General features: G+C 41.7%; 1 protein-coding gene across 1 annotated transcript in view; it reads right to left on the bottom strand.

Moving 5' to 3' along the window:
• Positions 1 to 25,466, bottom strand: part of iqgap2 (IQ motif containing GTPase activating protein 2) — a 323,133-nt gene that overhangs the window by 45,345 nt on the left and 252,322 nt on the right. The window contains exons 28-31 of the mRNA XM_080189314.1: positions 25,186 to 25,270; positions 23,317 to 23,549; positions 16,318 to 16,450; positions 2,698 to 2,800 (exon numbers count right to left, since the gene is read on the bottom strand). Coding sequence (XP_080045440.1) covers positions 2,698 to 2,800; positions 16,318 to 16,450; positions 23,317 to 23,549; positions 25,186 to 25,270 — 554 coding nt within the window. The remainder of the gene's footprint in view (positions 1 to 2,697; positions 2,801 to 16,317; positions 16,451 to 23,316; positions 23,550 to 25,185; positions 25,271 to 25,466) is intronic.

Here is a 25,466-nt window from a genome sequence, read left to right as displayed (position 1 = left end):
TATCCAACAACTGCTTGAAAGTTCCCAAAATGTCCGACTCCACTATCTCAGCAGGTAGTGTATTCCACACCCCAACCACTCTCTGAGTAAAAAATCTAGCTCGGACATCCCTCCTACATCTCCCACCATGAACCTCATAGTTATGCTCCCTAGTAACACCTGAGGAAATAGTCTCTGCATGTCCACTCTAGCTATCCCCCACACCATCTTATAAACCTCTATTAAGTCACCTCTCATCCTCCTCCGCTCTAAAGAGAAAAGCCCCAGCTCCCTCAACCTTTCCTCATAACACCTACCCTCCAAACCAGGCAGCATCCTGGTAAATCTCCTCTGCACTCTCTCCAATGCTTCCATATCCTTCTTGTAGTGTGGTGACCAGAACTGCACACAATATTCCAAATGTGGTCTCATCAAGGTCCGATATAGTTGCAGCATAACCCCACAGCTCTTAAACTCAAACCCCGTTAATAAACTCGAACACACTATAAGCCTTCTTCACAGCTCTAACCACTTGAGTGGCAACCTTCAGAGATCTCTCTGTTCCTCCACATTCCTCTGAACCCTGCCGTTGACCTGTAATATGCATTCAAGTTTGTCCTATCAAAATGAATCCCCTCACACTTATCAGGGTTAAACTCCATCTGCCACTCTTCTGCCCAGCTCTGCATCCTATCAATGTTTCTTTACAGCCTACAAGAGCCCTCCACCTCATCCACTACTCCACCAATCTTGGTCTCATCAGCAAATTTACTAACCCACCCTTCAGCCCCCACTTCCAAGTCATTGATAAAAATCACAAATAGCAGAGGACCCAGCACTGATCCCTGTGGTACACCGCTGGTAACTGGCCTCCAGTCTGAAAATTTTCCCTCAACCACCACCCTCTGTCTTCTATGAGACAGCCAGTTACTTATCCAATCAGCCAAATTCTAACCCACACCTCCTTACTTTCTTCATGAACCTACCATGGGGAACTTTACAAACGCCTTACTAAAATCCACGTATATGACATCAACTGCTCTACCTTCGTCTGCACACTTCGTTACCTCCTCAAAGAATTCAATCAAATTTGATAGGCAGGACTTAACCCCTCACGAAACTGTGCTGACTATCCCTAAGCTGCATCTTTCCAAATGGTCATAAATCCTAAATCTCAGGATCCTTTTCATTAACTTATAACATCCTATAAACGTAAGAAAAAGATGTCTCCTAGTATTGCTCAGTGCCAGAACAGTGTGTGAAGTGGAAGATGTGGGTAAGAAATTTGACTTTTAATCCTAGAATAATGTTGGAGTGTTATGTACAGTATTGGTCTCCTTATTTAAGGAAGGATGCAAATGCATCAGAAGGATTTCAGAGAAGGCTTACTAGATTAATGCCAGGAATGGGCAGATTGTCTTACAAGGGAAAATTGGACAGATTGGGCTTGTTGTAGTTTAGAAGAATAGGATGCGACTTGATTAAAATATATAAGATTCTGAGGAGTCTTGACAGACTGGATATGGAGCGGATGTTTCCTCTTGTGGGAGAATCTAGGACTAGAAGTGACAATTTAAAAATAAGGGATCGCCATTTAAGATAGAGATAAGGAGTTTTTTTTGTCTTTCAGAGGGTAGTGATGGGTCACCTGGAGGAAACCCACACAGACGCAGAGAAAACATGCAGACTCCGTGCAGACAGTGACCCAAGCCGAGAATCGATCCTGGGTCCCTGGCGCTGTGAGGCAGCAGTGCTAACCACTGGGTCACCCACATTTCTTAAAAGCACAGTATTATCACAGTTATCATTCGACTTTAGTTCCAGATTTTCATTTACTAAATTTCAAATGTCACTATCTGCTATGGAGGGATTCAAACCCAGATTTCCCAGAGCATGACCCTGGGTCTGTGGCTTACTAGTCCATTGACAATACTACTGTGTCACCACCTCCCCATTGATAACAGGGGGGGTGAAAGGTTACCAAGGGTAACTGGTGGGCTCCAGTCAAGTTCATCATGATCTGACTGAATGGCGGGGCAGACTCAAGGGCTCTACTCCTGCTCCTAGGTTATACGTTTGTATAGATATATTATCACCTACTAATGAGTAGCAAGTTCTACAGTCTTAAACCTGATTCCATTAGATGAAAGATGCAAAACTGTTCTTTATGTTTAATGTGTATCAATATCAAACTCTTCCTTTTCCCTTGATTTGGGTACTGGATACCAAAGTAAACAGTAAGTAAATCTCGATAGAAAATTGTTGTAGTGCACTGAAAACATTCAACTTAGTAGCTGTAACTTAATTCAAAAATACTGACTTCAAATTTTTTTTTAAGACAAAACATTTGTCCACATTACAGTAAGTATACTTCAAAATAGACTTAATGCCTTAGGATGTCCTGAGGCAGCTAAAGGTGCCAAATAAATTGAAGTTTGCTTGTTCAGCAAATTTCCAATTGGCTGGAATATTTTGTTGCTTAATTCAAAATATTGGATCACTCATTTCTAAGCCTAAAACAGATGGAATAGATTATTGCACAACTTTTCAGAGAAAACTGCTAATTTTGGAATATAAGAATTTTGTTGTGGCCAAATCTAAAACCTCGCTAAGCACAGTTTTCTATTTTTGAAAAGGATTAGTTTGTTCACCCTGAATGAATTATCCTTGGAGCCCAGAGCAAAAAAAAAATCTACAATCAACTCTTAAATTACTCACCAATCAGAGTTTCAACATCAGGTACACTTCCTAGTCCTTCCAGGAGCTCATGCAATAGATCATTATGATCAGGCGAAATAGCTTCCTGGTGTTCTAACAGCAGCTGTCACAGGAAGAAGAATTAGACTGGGTCACCAATCTATCACAAGTTTAACCTATCCACAGATATTCATCATAAATTGGAAAAGACCAACTAAAATCTCCAAACCAAACATCAGTGTGCAGTTTTAGTTTCCTGCTCAACTAAAAATAGTATTCAAAAAAACACAACCTATAAACCTACAATCCAGTGTGGAATGCAATAAATACGACATGTACTGGTCTTAGAAAGTTCACATACATTTTTGAGAGATATTCAGTAAAACCCTTCTTCATAAAATTTTTTGTTACCCTTTTAGATTTGTCTATTCAACCTGATAGAATGTATTGATATATAATTTGCTTCCAGCCACCAATGCTCCTTATGGTCAGACATTAATAGTTGCTCGAGACCACACCAGTGTGATATTTAAAAATTTTATTTTCCTTCCATGCTGTTGAGAGATGCCACAGGCAATATAGTTGCATTTATGCCACTGCACATAAATAGGCCATTCGGTCCAACAGATCTACTATACTAAACAATATCCACCTCCGATTCAATATGGATATCTTCTGATTCCTTTCGCCCTCATGTATTTATCCAGCTTTCCATTCAATGCATCTGTGCTCTATTTTATCAATCATTTTGCAGTAATTTTTACTAAATCTTCCCAAAGCATTGCTGAGCTATCTAATGGATAAAAGGCAAGCATCTTTATTCACCGCCCTTGGTTTTGATCTTTTCCATAAGTGAAAATAACCATCTGTCTAACTTATCAAACACCTTCATAATTTTAAAGGCATCCATCAGGTCACCCCTCAACATTCTGGCTTTGACAAGAACCCCAGTTTGCGAAAATTGTAAACTTTCAGTTCTAGAATTATGATATCTTCACAGGATGGGGATGGAAGAATGTAGGCAGCAGATGGGGTTCAAAGAACCCTAAGTAAACAAAACTAGTTTATTCTGGTTTGAGTGTATATATATATATATATATATATATATATATACACACATATGGCAACAAGAGGGTGGTATTACAAGTACCACACTTTTGAATGATTTTTTGCACCTTGCGAGCTTTTAAAGCCTTTGTGTAATTTGGAAATGAAAACTGTGCAGAGCACTGTCTGTGGGGCCCAATCAAGGATTGATATAATTTAAAAATGACTTATGCACTTTTCAATTCTATTCCATTTTTCCATTTGTAAGTAGATTTTAATTTAAATTAACTTTAAATAATTTCTACATCTGCGGCCCTAGATTTTATTCCTCTACCCATTGAGACTCAATTATCCAAGCTATATTCTCCCTACCAACTTTAACCCATCACATTTATCTATAATGAAGTTCACCTACCAAATAAATGACTACTGTACTAGGTTCCCTCTGCATCGCTTGAGGTTAAAATCATGTAAAGTGAGATTCTAACCTGTCCCTTATTCTGTGTCTCTGATTACAAGTGAAAAGTTTAAACTGTGATAAAACTTTAAAATGACAAAAATTAATTCAATAAAGTACTTGAATCACCAAATCCTGGAATTTTTTCCCAGCACTAATTTTTTCATGATTATCTACTCCTGAATGTTTTTGTGCCAATTACCTCTCACTCCATGCAGTGAGGCAGTTATAGCATTTTTGTGGTTAAAAACTAAAGCTGTGCTCAATGAACACTGAGAAAATCACTGCAAGAAGACACAAGAGAATATTTACACAAAATCCCCAACGTTTAGAACATAAGAACATAAGAACTAACAGCAGGAGTAGACCATCTAGCCCTTCGAGCCTGCCCTGCCATTCAATAAGATCATGGCTGATCTGAAGTGGATCAGTTCCACTTTCCTGCTTTCTCCCCATAACCCTTAATTCCCCTGTCTATCAGAAACCTATCTACCTGTGATTTAAATATATTCAGCGAGGTAGCCTCCACCACTTCAATGGGCAGAGAATTCCACAGATTCACCACCCTTTGAGTGAAGAAGTTCCTCCTCAACTCCGATCTAAACTGTGCTCCCCCCTTATCTTGAGGCTGTCTAGTCCTGCTATCCTTTCTAAGTGGGAAGAATCTCTCTACCTCTACCCTATCTATCCCCTTCATTATCTTATATGTCTTTATAAGTTTAGCTACATATATTTCATAGATCATTAACTTATACTAACCTCAACATACTTTTCTGCTGTAGCTGTTGCCGGTTTATACTGACATGCTGCAATCTTTGCTTTCTACATTATCTTATGTGCAAAACACTAATAAATTCTAAATGCACACTGAAAGGAGGACAAGCCATGGTCAAATGAGAAACACACATTAGTTTCTCATACTTTGCAATTCTTGTTTAGATTCACTCTACTGAGTTGTGCCAATGAATCTGTAGCAGCTTGTTGAGAAGTTCTATCTTGCTTTGAGATATTTTGAATTTTGAACAAATGGGACAAAAAGTGTACTGAAGTGAAAAATGCAACAGATATTCAATGAAAAGAAAATTTAGAAAATCCTGGTTTATTTCTCAGGGAGTGGGACTGGGGGATGCTGCTAGATTAGTTTATTTATTTGTATCGCCAGTAGGCTTACATTAACACAATTAACACTTACTGTGAAAATCCCCTAGTTGTCACACTCCGGTGCCTGTTCAGGTACACTGAGGGAAAATTTAACATGGCCAATGTATCTAACCAGCACATCTTTCGGACTGAGGGAGGAAATTGGAACACCCAAAGGAAACCCACGCATACACAGGGAGAACGTGCGGACTATGCACGGTGAACCAAGCCAGGAATTGAACCCTGCTGCTGTGAGGCAGCAGTGCTAACCACTGTGATTTAGCAACAACAATTTAAAAAAAAAATAAATCAAATAATTGACCAACTGTGAGAATGAACTAAATGCAATCCTGATGTAACTGAGAGCAGAAACAATAACAGCAGAATCCAACCCCTATAATCACTTGTCTCAGTAGGTGGGATGAATTACCAAATCCCTTCCTACAGTCAGAGCAGGTGAATGGCCTCTCTCCAGCGTGAACTTGCTGGTGTGTCAGCAGTATGGATAACAATTTAAACCTCTTCATGCAGTGGGAGCAGCTGAACGGTCTCTCCTCGGTGTGAATATGCTGGTGGGACATCAGTTTTCAGAGTTTTTGAATCCAGTCCCACCTTCAGAGCATTTAGATCAAATTAAATAGACTTAGTGGTGATCTTATAGAGATCTATAAAATAATGAGGGGCATTATATAAGGTAGATAGTCAACACCTTTTCCCAAAGGTAGGGGAGTCTAAACTAGAGGGCATAGGTTTAAGGTGAGAGGGAAGAGATACAAAAGGATCCAGAGGGGCATTTTTTTCCACTGAGGATGGTATTGTCTGGAACGAACTGCCAGGGGTAGTAGTGGAGACAGGTACAATTTTGTCTTTTAAAAAGCATTTAGACAGTTACATGGGTAATATGGATATAGTGGGATATGGGCCAAATACAGGCAATTGGGACTAGCTCAATGGTAAAATCTGGGCGGTGTGGACAAGTTGGGCCAAAGACTCTGTTTCTATGCTGTAAACCTCTATGACTCTCAGTGAGTTTAAAGGGTTTCTCCTGGGCATGAGTAGAATCGTGTCGCAGTAGGCTGGATAAGTGTGAATCCCTTTCCACACACAGCAGGTGAACGGTCCCTGCCACACACACACACACCTCCGCACCCCCCCCCAAAAAAAAAGCCAAACTACAAAACTAAGAATCTTTCAGAATCATTCCCTAGCAAGGCAAACTTGGTGGTGGTTTTGAAAGCAATCCATTTATCAGCAAAACTCATACAGACATAATCATAAGCTAGAAAACTGCTTGCTAAAGCCTTTTTTGAATTGATTGACGACACTCATATACATAAACCAGCTATCTGTAGCTTTGCTGATGGATATGGCCTTGAATTAAGCAAAGAAGTAAGGCACTTAGCTGGCCTTAGATTTGTTGGAGGCACCCCTTTATGAGTGCAACACTTGGGTATCCAGCGGAAAGACACGAGGGACATGTGCCTTTAGGACTGCACAGAAGGCCTGCAGCAAAGTGTAACACCATTCCTTGGACAAGGTTTGTTTACACTGGGCATGTGAGAATGAAGAATTAGCCAGTGAATGGGGATTATAAAGAAAGCAGGGTGAGGGTGTTCCCAGGCAGGGTGTTTAGAGACTTGGAGGGAGATACCAAACTACTTCAGAGAAGTTGGTGCAGCCACATTTATGGACAAGTTTTTTTTGGTGACTAATTAATCTATTCTACAAGATGTTGAGGTGTATTATAGGGTGAGCGGGAAGCAGCTCTTAAGAGCTACGTTTTGCCTGTTTAACTGTGTCAGATTGTTTCAAAGCACCAGGCCCAGCTGTGTGATGGAATATTCCCACTAGCCTGGATAAGTGCAGCTCCAATAATAAGCTCATTCATGGACAAAGCAGTCAACTGACCAACACTCTATTTATCACCTTGAACTTCCACTCACTCCTCTACTGATGCTGTGGCAGCAGTGTGTACCATGTACAAAATGCACTGCCACATCCGACCAAGACTCCGTTGACAACACCTTCCAAATATGCAACCTTTACTACTTAGAAGAACAGGGAAACAGACACAATGAAGTACTGCCACCTGTGGGTTCCCCTCCAAGTTACACACCATCCTTCATGGTCACTGGGTCAAAATCTGAGAATTTTCTCCCTAATAGCACTTTGGGTATGTCTACACTACATAAATTAAATCTATTCACCACCAACTTCTAAAGGGCAATTAAGTATGAGCACAAATTGCTGGATTTGACAGTAAAGCCTACATCTCTTCAATTAGTTCTTTTTTAAAAAAAGAGCCATTGTATCTAATGGAAGTACATCTCAGTATTAGAGGCATGGTAAAACATACAAAATAAATCTAGAAGCATGATACTAGAAATGTAGGGTTACGAATATCAGAATTGGGGTTCTTTTCTCTGGAAAAGAGAAGGCAGACTGTTGTACCAATTGAGAGGAATTTAAAGCTATGAAAGTGTTTCACGGGTTAGACAAGAGAAGACATGTCTATATTATAGAGATACCAAAACCAGGGGTCACAAATACAAGATCACCATTAATAATCCAATGAAGCATCCAGAAGAAACCCATTTCCTCAGAGAGTGGATAGAACGAGGAGTTTAGAATACAGCATAGCTGTATTCAGGTGTTACCTAGATAAGCACGAGGGAGAGAGGAATGGAAATTTATACTAATATGGTTAAGGACAGAGTTCATGCAGATCATATGCTGGCATAGACCAGTTCAGCAACAGGGTGTTTTTCTGAGCTGTATGTTCCATGCAATATGTCACATCTTAGCTGCAGCTGTTTTTCTTCTGTGCAATATTGTGAAAGGTGCTAAAACAGCCATTTCAGTTCAATAAGTTATCAGAAATATTCATGAATGTTGGAAATTGCAAGCTAATTATATTTTAAAATGCATCTATAACCGGAAGCAAAGAGAAATCTTACAAACAATGTACAATGAGCATTTCTGATAAACGCCTCAACTGGGAGGAATTTCCATTTGATATGGCTGCTATCGAAGAGAAACTCATATAAACCCACTGAAGAGGACTGGCAGTTTTAGCACCTTTCACAATATCACACAGCAAAAAACAGCTGTAGCCAAGGTGCAGGAACAAAGAAGAGCAAGGTGCGGAAAAGCAGAGAGAACTGCTTTGTGTTAATGACCAAGCAGCGTTAGATTTTGTTTCAAAAGAAAAGGAACAGAAGGGATGTTGCTCTTGAAGATTTAAAGAGCAGAAGTCACCAGGATATACCATGCCAGAGTTATCCATACCTGAGGAAACTCGGGTAGAGTGGAGCAATTGTCAAAGATCGCTGGAAGTTTCAGTCTGGCAAGGTGGGTGCTGATTGGGGGTTAATGCCTGGTGGAGGACTAGTGGGAGTGACTTTGGAATGGTTTCTTAAACGTTACATATTAGCCAGAAGCTTGGGGTTAAGTAAAAGTGTTAACAAGACATATTTTGGTTGCTAGTCAATTTTTTTTTAGTAGTATTCACCTGTTAATGTACGATCTATGCTAGTTATAGTTTGTTGCAGTAAAAATCTCAACAAGAATATTGTTCTTTGGCTCTTTCCATCGATCCTTTGTTTTAATAAGAGTAGAATTTCTCAAAGTTGTGGTCTTCATACAGATCATAACGATAGTAGTTACTCATCACTTCCATCAGAGAAAAATCAGAAAAAGTATTATATTTATATCATATTTAAGACTGTCATCTGGTTGTGTTTCAGATTCCTGACAGTTACATTTTACTGTTGTCTTTATACTATTGATTATTCTAGTCCTTCGCAACAAATACATTAGTGCTCAATATTAAGAAGAAACGTTTAATTCTCCTTTATCTTCCATGTTTTCACAGCACCTGCGGACACTCTGGCGAAGAATCAAATGTGTCACATACAGGATTGTATGCTTCTCACAGCAATGTGAGAAGGATATAACTTCAAGAATATAACTATCACAGGGTTCCATCAGACCAGAACAAATTGGACTGGGATTCTTCTAAATATTTTTATTACAGCATTTTGCTCAAGATGTATTTGCTTAGGTTGGCTAGGTCACTGCCAATGGTAAGAAAATGTGTTTTTACAGTCATACTTCGAATCAACTTAAACTGGGGCATAGACTCATAAACCAGACCTGGTAAATTATGGGAGAATTGAAAACATGTAACATAAGATCACTATGTGAAATCATGCTTTAAATTGGCATTCAAATTCATCAATCCTCACTAAGCAATTTGTAACTACACTAGCTTCTGATCAAACTTCCTTTCAGTCTGAGCTGGATTGTGTGAAAGAGGAAATAAAATCCGAACAGGAAAGTGTACTTTCCTGCAATGAAAACTTAGCACAAAATAGAAATGCAAAGGAACAATACTGACTGAGTCTGCACGACTCCTCAAAGACTGAACTGAATTACACTTTCATTGAAAAAAAATTATTGACTCTGAAATATAACATAAATCAGAATTTTTCTTCCGACTGTTGATCGGGATATAATTCAGACTCTAAACCCTCAAGGATATCGAAGCAAATTATTGATGCTCCATCACTGATCTTATTTAATGCTGAGATAGGCAGCTTTTTGGTCTCACAGGGAACGAGGAATAAGGAAATGAGTGAGTTTATGCCAATGATCAGCCATGATCTTATTGAATGGTGGAGCAGATGCAAGGGGCTGAATAGTCTCTCACTTCTGTTTCCATAAAATCCTTTGCAACATGCCTGTCATAGCATTTTTACATAATGAACATTTGCATTAACTACACCCGTTTATAAACACATTCACTCATTCACATTGCTCACCATGCCAGGTCATTGTAAAACAGCAGAACAAGCCAACAGGATAGCATTGGTGTTTTGCCTAATGATCAGGACAGCAAATAAGACTGATTCCTTCCTTTTGTACCAGATGGTTGCTCACAAATCTTGGAACTAGATGGATTCTCGGATAAGGTATGTTTCAATGCAAGTTTTATGGTCACCTGCTTCACTCAAACTGATTAGTTATTGTGATCAGAATTGGGGAAGTGATGGCCTAGTGGTATTATCGTTAAGACTATTAATCCAGAAACTCAGCGAATGTTCGGGGGACCGGGTCTGAATCCTGCCATGGCAGGTTGTGGAATCTGAATACATTAAACAATATCTGGAATTAAGAATCTACTGATGACCAAGAAATCACTGCCGATTGTCAGGAGAATCTCATCTGGTTCACTAATGTCCTTTAGGGAAGGAGATCTGCTGTCCTTACCTGGTCTGGCCTAAATGCGACTCCAGAGCCACAGCAATATGGTTGACTCTCAACTGCCCCCTGAACAAAGGCAACTGGGGATGGGGCAATAAATGCTAGCCAGCGGCTTCAATGTCCCATGAACGAATAAAAAAATTCTCTGTATTTATCTGTAATTGAGTGTGCAGGAGGGAATGTTGCTGTTTACTATCATTTATATATTTGGGTTCAAGAAGGCAATGCAATGAGAAGAAACAGAGCAGAAAAATGAGGACAATACATCTTTCCCAATTAATTAACCTCAGAGGCATCTCTGCCCACGATGCCACCTTGGAGGCAGTAAACAGGGATGTGAGAGTACCAAGAGCTTGCATTTCAAACTGTAGGATATTAAGAAAATGAGAAAACTTAACAGCGGGTGGTGCAGTGGCACAGTGCAATGTGTTGGCAGGTTGAAACTCAATGCTACCCAGCTCCAGCTTCATCTAGATGAGTGACTGAACAGAGGTCTTGTGCTTCCGACTAGCAGGGGAAAACCAGAAAGACTGGTGCTTCCCATTGCTCCCCTGCATCTCCAAGTAGTTGGTTAAAAACCATTAAGTGGTCTGCTAATACTCTATAAACTCACATGAAGAATGGTCACTTGGTCAGCACACTGGAGGGCTGCCAATGCTTGTGGAACTGCAATTCACCACAAACCACCCTGTTTAGAAAAACAGCAATAGGGGAGGTGGAGAGCTGCCAAGTCAAACCATTCAATGGGCCTTGCTATTTAAATATAATGAATGCAGAAACACAACAAGTGGAACTGAAATTGTCAACGAATACACAGCAGGAGAAAGATTACAATGGTTCTTTATCTTGTTCACTCTCTAAACCCTTTTAAACAAAGCAGCAGGCATAATCCAAAAATCGAAGCTTTGGTAATGAACATTTGTATTAACTACACCCGTTTATAAACACATTCACCCAATTCACATTGCTCACCATGCCAGGTCATTGTAAAACGGCAGAACAAACCAACAGGATAGCATTGGTGTTTTCCAACAAAACAAAGCAATCACAGAAACCTTCTACACACAAAAAATTAAAGAATCCTATAGTTTATAAATCCATATAAGATTATTTATTTAGAAATTGTAAATTCTTAAGCATGAAAAATAAAATAATACCAGCTCTGAGAGGCTGCTAGATGGGCCTAGAATAATTAAAGGTCAAAAGGAAGGCTCATATTATGTTAGTGAAACCATGAAGTATTAAAGTTAAACAATGGGAGTCTCATTAACTATTTCATCAGGAGACTCTCAGGGAGAAGGTTTAAATTAATCATATAATTTCTCCAGATCAGTGAATGATGGCATGGTGGTTAGCATTGCTACCTCACTGCACCACAGACCCGGGTTCAATTCCCAGCTTGGGTCACCGTCTGTGTGGAATCTGAATGGTATGTTCTCCCCGTGTCTGCGTGAATTTCCTTCAGATGCTCCAGTTTCTTCCCACTGTCTGAAAGACGTGCTGGTTAGGTGCATTGACCATGCTAAATTCCCCCTCAGTGTACCTGAACAGATGCCTGAGTGTGATAACCGGGGGATTTTCACAGTAACTGCATTGCAACGTTAATGTAAGCCTACTTGTGACAGTACTAAATAAACTTAAACTAGGTTTGATAGCAGCTTGAAAACAAAGAGGTGTACTCATATATTTTCCAAATCAAAGGAAAAGTTTAAAGTTAAAGATAATTGATTTACATTTCTATCTGGAAATAGCTCGTATGTCATATTGTCATGGAGGTGAGGTCAGAGGGAATATGTTATACATCTGTTATTTTCGCAGTCTGACTGAGTATCAGCCAGCCAGGGAGTTGTCTGTGAGAAAGCAGTGAACAATTTTGTTTAAAACATGGAACCATGCAGCGTAGTCTTTTCAGTTAGTAACTGGGAATTCAACTTTCTTTCAGTAGTAACTGGTCTCTATTGAGATCACAGAACATGGTACAAAAATAGCTTATGTTATAAACTGTTTTTCAAGTATTGAGATATCCATAATTTTAAGGATACTACCAAATATCTTTGAAAGAAAATGTGCATCTTCTACCTCTTGTACTTATCCTTGCTCTTGAATGTTGTTGGGATATATAACAGCTTAGCTTCTGCAGAAGATCAGTGGCGAAGGGGTGGCAATCACTATTGAACTCCAAGAAAGCTGCCCTCAAAGAGTAGTCATTACCGTTTCATGGGTTTCCCAATTCCCAACATCAGTTTGAATGTATTGTCGAGAGAAGGGGATTCTCCAGACAGCCAGCAATTGTGATGTTATCAACTAGGGTAAGCAGCCAATCTCATTGAAGAATTCTCATATAGAGCAAACCAGGAAGTAAAATGCACTGATTATCTTCCACTTTTTATAAATTTGAGAGGCAGGGTGAAGACTGGGACGTACACTTTAGTGCACAGACATGGTCAGAACAAGCATTAAAAAGGCTTCTGAAAATAGGCAGCTGGCATCTATTCTGTTTACAGTGAAGAATTTGGCAACCACATTAACTCACAGGAAACTTTCACATGGACAACCGGGGAGAAGGATCTCAACGCTCTATATGTTACAATAAAGATTCACCCATAGGGCAAACACTGAGAATAAATCAATGACCCATTGGATAACTTCCAGAAGCTGCCTGTTTAACCTACTTTCCTCTTGTCCAGCTCACCCTATCCCCTTTCCACCACCTGACAAGGTGGCACAGTGTTTAGCAATGCTGCCTCACAGCGCCAGGGACCCAGCTTCAATTCCCAACTTGGATCACTGTCTGCGTGGAGTCTGCACATTCTCCCCATGTGGGTTTCCTCCTGGTGTTCCGGTTTCCTCCCACAGTCCAAAGATCTGCAGGATAGGTGGATTGGCCATGTCTAATTTCTCCCTTATGTCTCAAGATGTGTAGGTTACAGGGATTAGTGGAGTAAATACGTGGGGTTATGGTAATAGGGCCTGGATAAGATGGTCTTTCAAAGAGTTGGTGCAGCCTCAATGGGCCAAACGGCCTCCTCCTGAACTGTAAGGATTCTACGATAACACTCTTCCCATTCTGCCCCCTTTCCTACTCAGCCCTTCACAGCCTACACCCCTCCACCCTGACCCATCCTACCCCCTCCCCCACCCTGACCCATCCTACCCCCTCCTCCTCCACCCTGACCCATCCTACCCCCTCCTCCTCCACCCTGACCCATCCTACCCCCTCCCCCTCCACCCTGACCCATCCTACCCCCTCTTCCTCCACCCTGACCCATCCTAACCCCCGTCCTCCACCCTGACCCATCCTACCCCCTCTTCCTCCACCCTGACCCATCCTACCCCCGTCCTCCACCCTGACTCACCCTACCCCCTCCTCCTCCACCCTGACCCATCCTACCCCCTCCTCCTCCACCCTGACCCATCCTACCCCCTCCTCCTCCACCCTGACCCATCCTATCACCCGTCCTCCACCCTGACCCATCCTATCACCCCTCCTCCTCCACCCTGACCCATCCTACCCCCTCCTCCTCCACCCTGACCCATCCTACCCCCTCCTCCTCCACCCTGACCCATCCTACCCCCTCCTCCTCCACCCTGACCCATCCTACCCCCTCCTCCTCCACCCTGACCCATCCTACCCCCTCCTCCTCCACCCTGACCCATCCTACCCCCTCCTCCTCCACCCTGACCCATCCTACCCCCTCCTCCTCCACCCTGACCCATCCTACCCCCTCCTCCTCCACCCTGACCCATCCTACCCCCTCCTCCTCCACCCTGACCCATCCTACCCCCTCCTCCTCCACCCTGACCCATCCTAACCCCCGTCCTCCACCCTGACTCATCTAACCCCCATCCTCCACCCTGATCCATCTTACCCCCTCCTCCTCCACCCTGACCTATCCTAACCCCCTCCTCCTCCACCCTGACCCATCCTACCCCCTCCTCCTCCACCCTGACCTATCCTAACCCCCTCCTCCACCCTGACCCATCCTACCCCCATCCTCCACCCTGACCCATCCTACCCCCATCGTCCACCCTGACCCATCCTAACCCCCTCCTCCATCCTGACCCATCCTATTCCGTCTGCCAACACAATAGACATCCTCCTATCCATTTACCTTACATATTTACTTCATCTTTATCTCCTCAAATTGGCTAGGATCTTTCAACTTATCTGATGCATGGCAGCTAGTGCCTTAAAGCATGGTTTCACTCCCCCCCAGTGACTGCTGCACTAGATCCAGGGGATTCCTGAGCAGCTTAACTAGACTCTTCTCACCTGGGAGATGGAAGGTCAGATAAGAAATGTGCAGCTCAATTCCAGTGTAAACAAAATAGAGCAGAGAGGCAACTGTGATTGCCACTCCTCAAGAAGTTTTGGCTTTGTGTCAAGGCTTCTGCATTCCATCACATTAGTGAATGGGCCCAACTCCCTCTTATCTAGGCATGGAACAGAAAGGCAGGAGAGGGGGAAGTGAGTAACCCAGAACAAGGTGCTGGAGATTGCAATATCTGATTCAGCGCAAGGCATATGCAAGTAAGGCTCATCTCCCTGAGGAATGTGCAAGTTTGTGATTTGCTACACAGGAACCACCCGGTAAGTAGGTCCATGTGACTTGCGGAGAGTTAACTGGAAAAATGCTGAATATTTCAAGAACTGAACACAGAAGCACCCCACCATCCAATTCCATAATCTTAAAATGCAGAAATGAGCAAAATAAAAACTCTAAACACTAAAGGCGCTAAAGAAATCAGAGAAGTCAACATTTAAAATTGTGAGAATATTAGCTGATAAAATCATGAGTTGAACAACATTTCCTTGGCACAGGACGAAGTAGAGTTGCAATAAGGAAAAAAAAGGAGGAAATCCTGGATCACTGCAAATTGCGGGAGATCATATGGCAATTGGGAAAAATATCTTTGTTATCTATATTTGAACGAAGGGGTGTTCGTACACCAATTAGGCAAATTCCATGCGCTGACTGCACAGCTACTTCAGCATGTTATGGATACGTTGTCTCAGGTCTGCTCTGTAGCCAAAGTGATAAAATACAGGCTCAGCTGATCACACACACTCATGGAAAGCCTTCTGATAATTAGCACAAGATTCAAGTGAAATGAGCCAATACAGGAAGACAGTTTTTTTTCCCCCGTCACAGGCAGTGGAGGAAGTGTGGAATACATTGCTAGTTCAGCAAAAAGGATAAGCAAATGAAAAAAAAACACGCACAGAATGGCATGTGTCATTACAAAAGAAAGCAATGGATGTTGTGGTTTTGCTCTGTTCTCCCTTACCCATGGTGCTTTCCCATGCCCTCAGTTTGAAAATCTTAGTTAAGTTTTTAAGATTCCTACATGGCTTCAATACCACCCTATTTTTCTATTGTTGACAGAGCTACACCCCCTTCCAAACTCTGTTCCTCTGGGCTTTCTCTTTTGTATTCCTCCACAATATTATTGGTAGTCATGTCTCAGCCACCTGTTCCTGATGCCCTGCATTAACCTTCCTAAAACTTCTCCATTTCCTTAAAAATTCAGCATTTAGACAAAGCCTTTGGTTACCCAAATCTTAATATTTTCTTTCTTTTGCTGTGCATTTTTGGCTTTATGAAGTATTTTTCATGAAAGGCACTGCATAGTTGCAAGCTGCTGTTTTCTCTCAATGTTCAAATATACACCATCTCGTCGCCATTAGAAAAAAATAAATCGCCTTCTGATCTCAAACTGATAACACGTACCGAGTGAGTGTTTATAATTTCTTCAATGGAGATGTAAATAACCGGTTTGCTTAGTGTCACCATGTCAGAGTATTCATCAATGTTAAATTTTTCTTCTGGTTCTGGCACATCACAGGCTGACTGGAAAAAGCTCCTGCAAGGGGTGGAAAAAACAAGCTATTGATTAGGAATCCGACATGGGAAAGTTCATTAGGAGTCAGTCACAATATGACTTTCTCATTTGGAATGATCTTTTGTTCCTAGATTAAAATGTTACGTAACAGCTGCTGCAAAACCTACTACAACGTCAGCATTCCTATTTATCTTTGTTAACCACAGCTGTAGTTCAGAACACATATCAAGCCTTCTAAATATAGCTTATCTATTAGATAGCAACCTGCCAAACAAAATAGATACAAAATTCTCAGTTACAGTGAACAGTGGATATAACAGAGTTTGCCTAAAATCCTCTAATTAAGGACGACAGAAAGGCCTGGTGGTTCAGTGTCATTTTCCTGACATAATTTAAATAAATACAGCCCCTGGCATACAGGTGTACTCTGTTAATCATGTTGGCATCAACTGCCAATGTTTCATAGTTCAAGGAAAACCTTAGTGACGGGAGCAAAACAGAAGCTGGGATTCACTGGGCCCGCTAGCCCCTGCAGGAATCCCAATGGTTTGGTGAATTGGTTGTCGGCCCTAAAACAGAAGCCCCCTCTTCCATACACCGCACCCCCCCTCACCCCGCCTTCCAGGCAGCAAACATCGTCGTGATGCTCCCAGCCCACCCCACCCCACCAGCCCCGATCAGGTTCCTACTCACTGATTAATATTTAAAAATGCTAATAGGCACGCAATTAGCGGAAGTCCAATTCAACATCTTCCTGTGATGCACCTGCTCCCTCTCCTCCTCACCCCAATTCCCAAAAGCGGGTGGTCCACTGGGTATGTCCTGAAAAATGTGGACCTTGCACCTTGGGCTCCGAGCAGAACAGGGGAGGAGGGGGCAGGGAGCTGTGCCCATGTGTCCCTCTGCTATGCCATAGACTTAAAAAAGTCAGTACAAAATTAAGACTTCAATGCTTAACCGAGGGAACAGTTTCCCAGAAAAACATCTGGTGCGCACATGGCTACCTATACTTAAAAAACCACCTCTCAACTGGCATCTAATTATTTTCCCAGATGTTTTCTAACCATAATCCAACAAAACCTTTTAAATCACCCAATGAGTCAGAGACTGCTGGAAACAAAGGCTGCCGCTTTTTCCATGACTTGTTTTAACTTCATCGTATGTGATCATCACAACCTCCCCACCACCTCCAACTTAGGCAAGGAAAAAAAGGCAAATCTGGTTCAAATTGTTAGTTAGTCTTCACAGTTGATTTCTAAATGCATCCCGCCAAGTTTGTCACCAACAGCAGTACTTTATTCAGGTTGTCTAACATATCTGGTTTCACACCATTAACAAGAATCTGGAAGTCAAGTTTTCAAAGTATTTAATCTAATTTGTTCAGAAGTTTGCAAATATGCTGGTTCCATTTTTTCCTGTGCCATGAAAATAAAGCCACAATGCTGCACCAGTGGTTTTATTAGATAACGTTGACTTATTAGGACAAGGCATCGATGGTAACCACGCACAAGAAATCTAGCGTGCCGGATTTACTCTGAATTAAACCAATATGGTGTCTTTCAGAGCAAACATGCACATGTTTTGAGAAAGGTACAAGGACGATTCTCCCAAAAAAAGGTTTTAAGTGTTGGATTCATGGGGAAACTGGTACAAATCACTATTGTTTTTTCAGTGGGAGCTCACACTAGAATCTCCCACACTCTGTGCAATGCAGAGATCACAATCGTGAATATCATTAAAAGTTCAGGGGTGGGGAGGCAGGGCTTATTCATTCCAGAGTCTGACAGTTCCGGGACTCTGTGCAGTGGCCCTGAACTATCAGCCTGCAGTTTGCTGGCCAGCTCAATGGAAGTGCTACCCCTCCATCCCACCCCCCACGGCCCGATCGCAGCTCCCAAGACCATTCCCGGGCCAGCCCCCGGAAGACCAACCCTCCCCAGTCGCTGGCCTTTCTCTAGCCCCAAACAATCCCAATGCAGAGTGGCAGCGTGGCTCCTGCCATTCGCCCCTTAGGCTCTGCCCCCAGCTGGTTCCACCCCTAGGCATGCCCAATGTGAAGTGCCAAGGTGCCCCTTGCAAATGGACACTTTGCCCCTTGGGCAGTGCAGTGGGCACAGGCTGGCGCTGCCCAGTTGTCCATGCCCAGGCCCCCCCACCCCCGCACTGCCTGACCACCGGGGGAGGCCCCGATTGTTCCCTCACCGCACTCCAGTGAGGTCTCCCACTGGAGTGAAGTTGAACTCTGAGGGTGGGAAACATTATCGGACCTGGAGACTACAGTCCTGCTGCTTCACAGCTCCAGGGACCTGGGTTCGATTCCCGGCTCAGGTCACTGACTGTCTGGAGTTTGGACATTCTCGTGTCTGCATGGGTTTCCTCCGGGTGCTCCGGTTTCCTCCCACAGTCCAAAGATGTGCGGGTTAGGTTGATTGGCCATGCTAAGAAATTGTCCCTTAGTGTCCTGGGATGTGTAGGTTAGAGGAATTAGCGAGCAAATGTGTAGGGATATGGGGATAGGGCCTGGGTGGGATTATAGTCGGTGCAGACTTGATGGGCCGAAGGGCCTATTTCTGCACTGTAGGGTTCTATGATAGTGACATTTAAATGACATTAAAAGAAAGATTAAAATGACTAACCTACTGGTCCCACTGGTTTCCAGCATGATCCTGACCGTGCCAGGTATCTGGCGCTGGGAGATGCACGTGCATCGGGAATGCACGCACGAATCCCACTTTTCAGCCCACATGCGATTCTCCCAGCCCGACTCGCTAAAAAATTAGCGCTTCGGGATGGGAGAGTCACCCCCACGATTTTCGCTTAAGGTCTCAAGGAATCCCGCATTCCTTTACAAGAAAGTAAAAGCAAATTATTGTGGATGTTGAAATCTGAAGATAAAAACAGTATGTGCCGGCAATACTCAGCCCTAGCAGCATCTGCATGTAGAGATACAAAGCTAACACTTTGAATCAAATAGGGCGCCCTGGAATTCAGTTTACTTTTGTTTCTAAATATCCTATTGTGACAACAAAATGGCTACCAATGGCAAGGCACAGCACCTGGGCATTGCTTCCACTTGACCCTGAGGTGCTGTCAGAAAGATGAGTTGTTGTTGGAACTGTTTGTTGCTAGAAAACTGCAAACCTCTGGAATAAAGGGTTTTCAAAGTTACTTGAACAGATGATATGATTCATCCGCATGGAAACAAAACATTTTACTCAATTCTCCAGTCCATCTCCGCCCTGAGGAAAGTTCCCAAAGAAGAGTCATATTCAACTCAAAATGTTAACTCTGTTTCACTCTCCAGAGGTGCCAACAGGCCTGCTGTATTTCCAGCATTTTCTGTTTTTATTGCATTTACTCCCATTTTATGCCGTGCAGAACACATGATTAGTGTTAGCACTCGGAGTAGTAAAATGCTTGCAAGTTTTTTAAGGGTCACTACTGGATTTGAATGTAGGCAACATCTTGATATGTCAAGATTTTTCCTCTTTGGGAAAAACAGGAAATGTTAGTACTCATATCCAAGGTTAAGTTTGCAGGTTCTAAAACAACAATATTTGTGTTACAAAACATTTGAAGTCTTTTAAAATGACAGAACTGTAATAAAAATGTTGCTCTATCTTTCCTCACTAGTGTTGTCAAGAGTTTTCCCAAGAAATTCACACAACCAGGCATCTGAATTTAAGTTCATAGATCATAGAATCCCTACAGTGCAGAAAGAGGCCATTTGGCCCATTGAGTCTGCACTGACCACAATCCCACCCAGGCCTATCCTTGGAACCCGATGTATTTACCCTGCCAGCCTGTCTGACACTAAGGGGCAATTTAGCATGGCCAATCAATTTAACCCGCACATCATTGGGCTGTGGGAGAAAACCAGAGCACTGGGAGGAAACCCATTCAGACATGGGGAGAAAGTGCAAACTCCACACACACAAACCAGAATTGAACCCGGGTTCCTGGCGCTGTGAGGCAGCAGTGTTAACCACTGTGCTGCCCCCAGGGATACTTGGCGAGCCTGATGTGTTTGGAAAACACAGCCTTCTAATCTACAGTCAGACCTGTTACCATTGCACCAAAAATTCAACCTAGTTACAAGTTAAGTTGAGCAACTCACCCAAAGGCAAACTGCAAAAATGAACTTTACAAGCGTGGATAAGGTTCTTAAGAGCCAAATACAAAACCAAATTCTGCCCAAAATTGCCCGTGGCATTGGGGGGTCATCACATTAGGAAGAAAATACTTTTGGAAAAAAAAAGTAACATCAACCAACTTTATTAGAGTCATAGTCATAGAACCATACAGTGCAGAAAGGGCCCTTTGGCCTACCACATTGTTTACAGAAAAACAATTTCTGTATTTTTAAAAAATGTAAGATCTGAAACATTTCTGGATAACTAGTATTGAACTAGAGGATACATGGACATATAGCTCCCAGAATAGCGATCTGAAGACATTCTCCCCCTTCAGTAAAATATATGTACAAGTAATGACATTATAATTAGTACTGTGTTCTTTAATTTGTAAAATAAATGATCTGGATAGGATTGAGACTCAAGGTTATGAAGAGGAACTAAATCAAATATTTGTGCGTTACAATGGTTCTGTGGTGCTGGAATCATGAAATGGCAGCTGTGGAAAGCTTCACTTGAAGTAATGTAGGCTTAAAACAAAGCTAATAATTGAGATCCTTCTTCAAACTGGGAGAAGAGTTTTGAACGTTTTTCTTCAAGCATTGGGTACAGTTCAAAGTATTGCAAATTGAACAAGGTGTGAGGAAGGAACAGGCATGGCAGAACATGTGCTCTCTGCTCTATGAGAAAACAGACTCATCGGGCGGAATTTTCCTGTCCCACCCACCATCGGAATCGCAGCTGGCAGGGGCAGACCATGCAAAGGTCCGTTGACCTCTGGTGAGGTTTAGCGGTCTGGGGGTGAGCACAGCTGGAAAATCCCACCCACTGTGTCCATTTTTCCTTCTTGCTTATTCACCATATGATCCGGGTCAATACTCATTTACGCTCCAGTTCTGTTAGCCATTTGTCAGCATTTCATCACCTGGACATAATGAACTGTGGTTTATCACAAGTGATAGCATGAGACTGGACATTTTAATGCTTAAAGCAGTTATCTTCAGCAGTATGGGCACCGTACTTTAATTCCTCTCCTAAGTAACTTCCAATGTTCCACATCCCTCCCTTCAAAGCCACTTATTTTTCAAAGCTTCTGGATCTCCAAACTAAACTCTTCTTTTTCCTGAGATCTGGAATCCTCTTTTTTCTGGATGCCCTCTTTCCCCTTATGCCTGTGAATAAAACTGGGCACTCTCTTTTTACATTAAGTTTCCTCGTTTTAAATAAAACTGACCCCTGCATCATAGTGGCATGCAACAATGCTTTTGTGCATTTGAATTATAGTAGATTATTGTTCCTCTATAACTCAATACTCAACTTCAGTCAACTGGTTCAGATTATAATTTCCCAATTAGATTCACTGAACACGAAACAAATCTATCTCGCTTTGGATTATTTGAACCACTTTGTATAATTTCCAGCTCATTTCAAATGCTCAACTGTACAACATACACATTGAGCAACAGAATGCTAGGTTGCATCATAACACCACATGTATTATCATGCAAGTTCCACCTATGAATCCACCTATGATCAGCTGAAGCAACCAAAACAGGTTAAAACCATTGTGATGTGTTTCCCCACATCCACAAGGACAGGGAGTTAGTTGTATTTTCAAAACATTTCACATTCTGGCAACATTAGAAAAGAGAGCTCCAAGTACGTATCTTAACATACACACGCAGAGTACCATTCCAGCGCCCACTGTATTGCAAATATGTTGATGACTGATGAGTCAACATGATTGCCATTTGAACGTGATGTTTAGCACAGCAGGCCAGCATTATTTATTTTCTTTCGGGCTCTCTTACTGATTCAGAAGGCAAATAATGAGTCATCCTGAAGCACATAGTTAAGGTGATTTCTTGGGCCTTACACAATCAGTGTTCAATTCTGGTTGTCACAATACCAGAAGGATGTGGAGGTTTTGGAGAGGGCACAGAAATAATTTACCAGGACGTTGCCTGGGATGGAGGGCATTAGCTACGAGGAGAGGTTGGAGAAGCTTGGTTTGTTCTCACTGGAACGAAGGAGGTTGAGGGGCGACCTGATAGAAGTCTACAAAATTATGAGAGGCATGGACACAGTGGATAATCAGAAGCTTTTTCCCAGGGTGGAAGAGTCAATTACTAGGGGGCACAAGTTTAAGGTGCAAGGTTTAACGAAGAGGTATGAAGCAGATGTTTTTTTTAAACAGGGTAGTGGGTGCCTAGAATTCGTTGCTGGGGGAAGTGGTGGAAGCGGATACGGTAGTGACTTTTAAGAGGCATCTTGACAAATAGATGAATAGGATGGGAATAGAGGAATATGGTCCCTGGGAGCGTAGGGGGTTTTAGTTCAGTCAGGCAGCATGGTTGGTGCAGGCTTGGAGGGCTGAAGGGCCTGTTCCTGCGGTGTAATTTTCTTTGTTCTTTGAACAAGAACTATATTAGCAATTAACAGCAAACACAAGCTAATAGTAGCAGATCTCCCATCAATACACACTGCACCCTTTTGTTCCTTTTACTCTTTCTGAATGGGCAACTCAACAACTTAGCACTTATTACAAGACACTCCATTTTTACACCAGTGCTCCAGAACATGGATAATTCATCTTAAACCAGTAACTCCCAAATGTATTTGCAATGGCACAGCAATGAGATATATTCTATCAGAAAAAACATTTCTCAAGACAATTCTTTCCTACTTTGTAAAAGCACATATTCTGAAAAAAAGACAAGATTTTATTTTCGGGTTCTATAAATTGCAACTTACCTGAATTTCTGGTATGTCTGTGATAAATAGGCATTCATAGATGACAACTGTGCGTTCTCTCCTTCAAACAGCTTGTTTGAAGCAGCATGTTGTAATACTTTTGCCACTGAACCCAAGTTCCGACGTTGATCAGGATGGAGCTGCCCCCCAGCAGTCATGTCAATGATGTCAAATCCATCAGGTGCAACAATAGCTGGGTTCATGTAGCGATAGTAAAGAAGGTTGCCTACAATCTGCAATTTGTAATATTCAAATCAATGTCTTTTAGATAATTACAAAATAATTATAAAATAGCTTGGACTCTTTCTGGAACAAATGTAACACATCTCCTCCCTCCCTTCTAAGAGTTATAATCATGATAACTTGAAAGGGGAGGTGATGGCTTAGCGGCATTATTGCTAGACTATTAACCCAGAAATTCAGCTAATGTTCTGGGGACCCGGATTTGAATCCCACCACGAAGATGGTAGAATTTGAAATCAGTCAATATATCTGGAATGAAGCACCTACTCATGACGTTGAAACCATTGTCGACCATTGGAAAAACTCATCTAGTTTACTAACGCCCTTTTGGGAAGGAAATCTGCCATCCTTACCTGGTTTGGCCCACATGTAACTCCAGAGCTACAGCAATGTGGTTGACTCTCAACTTCCCTCTGGCAACTATGGATGGCAATAAATGCTGGCCAGTCAGTGATGTCCAAGTCCCACGAATGAATAAAAAAATTCCCAGGTATACATCTCCAATATGTCACTTCACCTTCAGAATCCCACATTCTTTTTCATTCACTGGCTGGGCCAGCATTTACTGCCCATCTCTAATAACTCTTGAACTGAGGGCACTTAACAGTCAATCAACCACAACACTGTGGATCTGGAGTCATAAATAGGTCAAATTTTCTTTCCTAAGGACATTAGTGAACCAGATGGGTTTTTAGAGCAGTCGACAATGGTTTTATAATCATCAGTAGACTTTTAATTCCAGATCTTTTTATTAAATTAAAATTGCCCCTGACCTACCATGGTGTCATTCGTACCCAGAGCATTATCCTGGGTCCCTGGATTGCTAGTCCAGTGATAATACCACCACATCATAACCTCCCTCATGCAGAGTATGATTTTGCAGCATTCTGCACAAATTATCTTGCAAAATAAGCTGATAAATAAGCAGCTCAGCATTAATGCATGTTTTTGATTTTGGGATCCAACCCACAACTGCATATAAAGCAGAGAGGATTAGCAATTATAAGCCATATAAATTATTTCAGGGCATTGAATCCATTCTTCAAATACTATAGTTGTACAATATATGGCATATCCATGGAACCACTCTGCAACATTTCAAACTACAAATATGACTTTGAAACCCTAGCTCTCCAAATTTAGCAAAATTTCTTGAAATGTACCACCTATAGACTCTCAGATGAATTCTGGGGAATGGAGCTGTTCAATTAAACTCTGTGCAATTAAACTCCTAGAGCTATTCGCATATTAATTTGTAACTTGCACTTTTAAAGTGCAGCCTATGGTACTGTGCAATAAACCACTTTTACAACACTGAACTATAAATATGCCATCAAGATTACTTAGATTACATGATAGTGCACTTTTTTTTTGCTGGTGTACATTATTCCAGAGTAATAACCTGACCTCTGTATGATTACCTCTCTATAATTGACCATTCCCTACAGAACAATTGCTAGTGTTCATCTATATGAGAAAAAACTAATTCTACATTAAATCTTCATGGCATTTCTTTAAAAACTGTCAAATATGACAGTTGGTACAAAAGATATTTATAATTAGAGCAATGTATTTTCTGCACAGCTACTAGAAATTAAAATCTAAAATAATTCTGTGTTGAGCTACCTTTAGCAGTTCATCTTCCGTGGAATCAGGAAATTTCTCATGAAGCGAATTCTTCAGAACCTTGGCTATGTACCTCATTCCATAACTGGACACAAACAAATGGATGAAAACAATGAAAAAGTGAAATATTAACATTGATATAACATATTTTCAAATAAAACAATGCTCAAATAAAATGGTCTTTTCAAACGTGAAATAAATTTTTAAAAAGTGCTTGAGATGCATGACTTTATATGAGTTAATTTCATTGAGTTAATAAAAGAAAACTCCTCTGCCCTCTG

This window comes from Carcharhinus amblyrhynchos, chromosome 5, assembly GCF_965287045.1.
Source record: "Carcharhinus amblyrhynchos chromosome 5, sCarAmb.v2.hapA, whole genome shotgun sequence".
In the NCBI taxonomy this organism is placed as follows: Eukaryota; Metazoa; Chordata; class Chondrichthyes; order Carcharhiniformes; family Carcharhinidae; genus Carcharhinus; species Carcharhinus amblyrhynchos.
The sequence above is the reverse complement of the archived record's forward strand: the minus strand, read 5'-3'. Positions and strand labels throughout refer to the sequence as shown.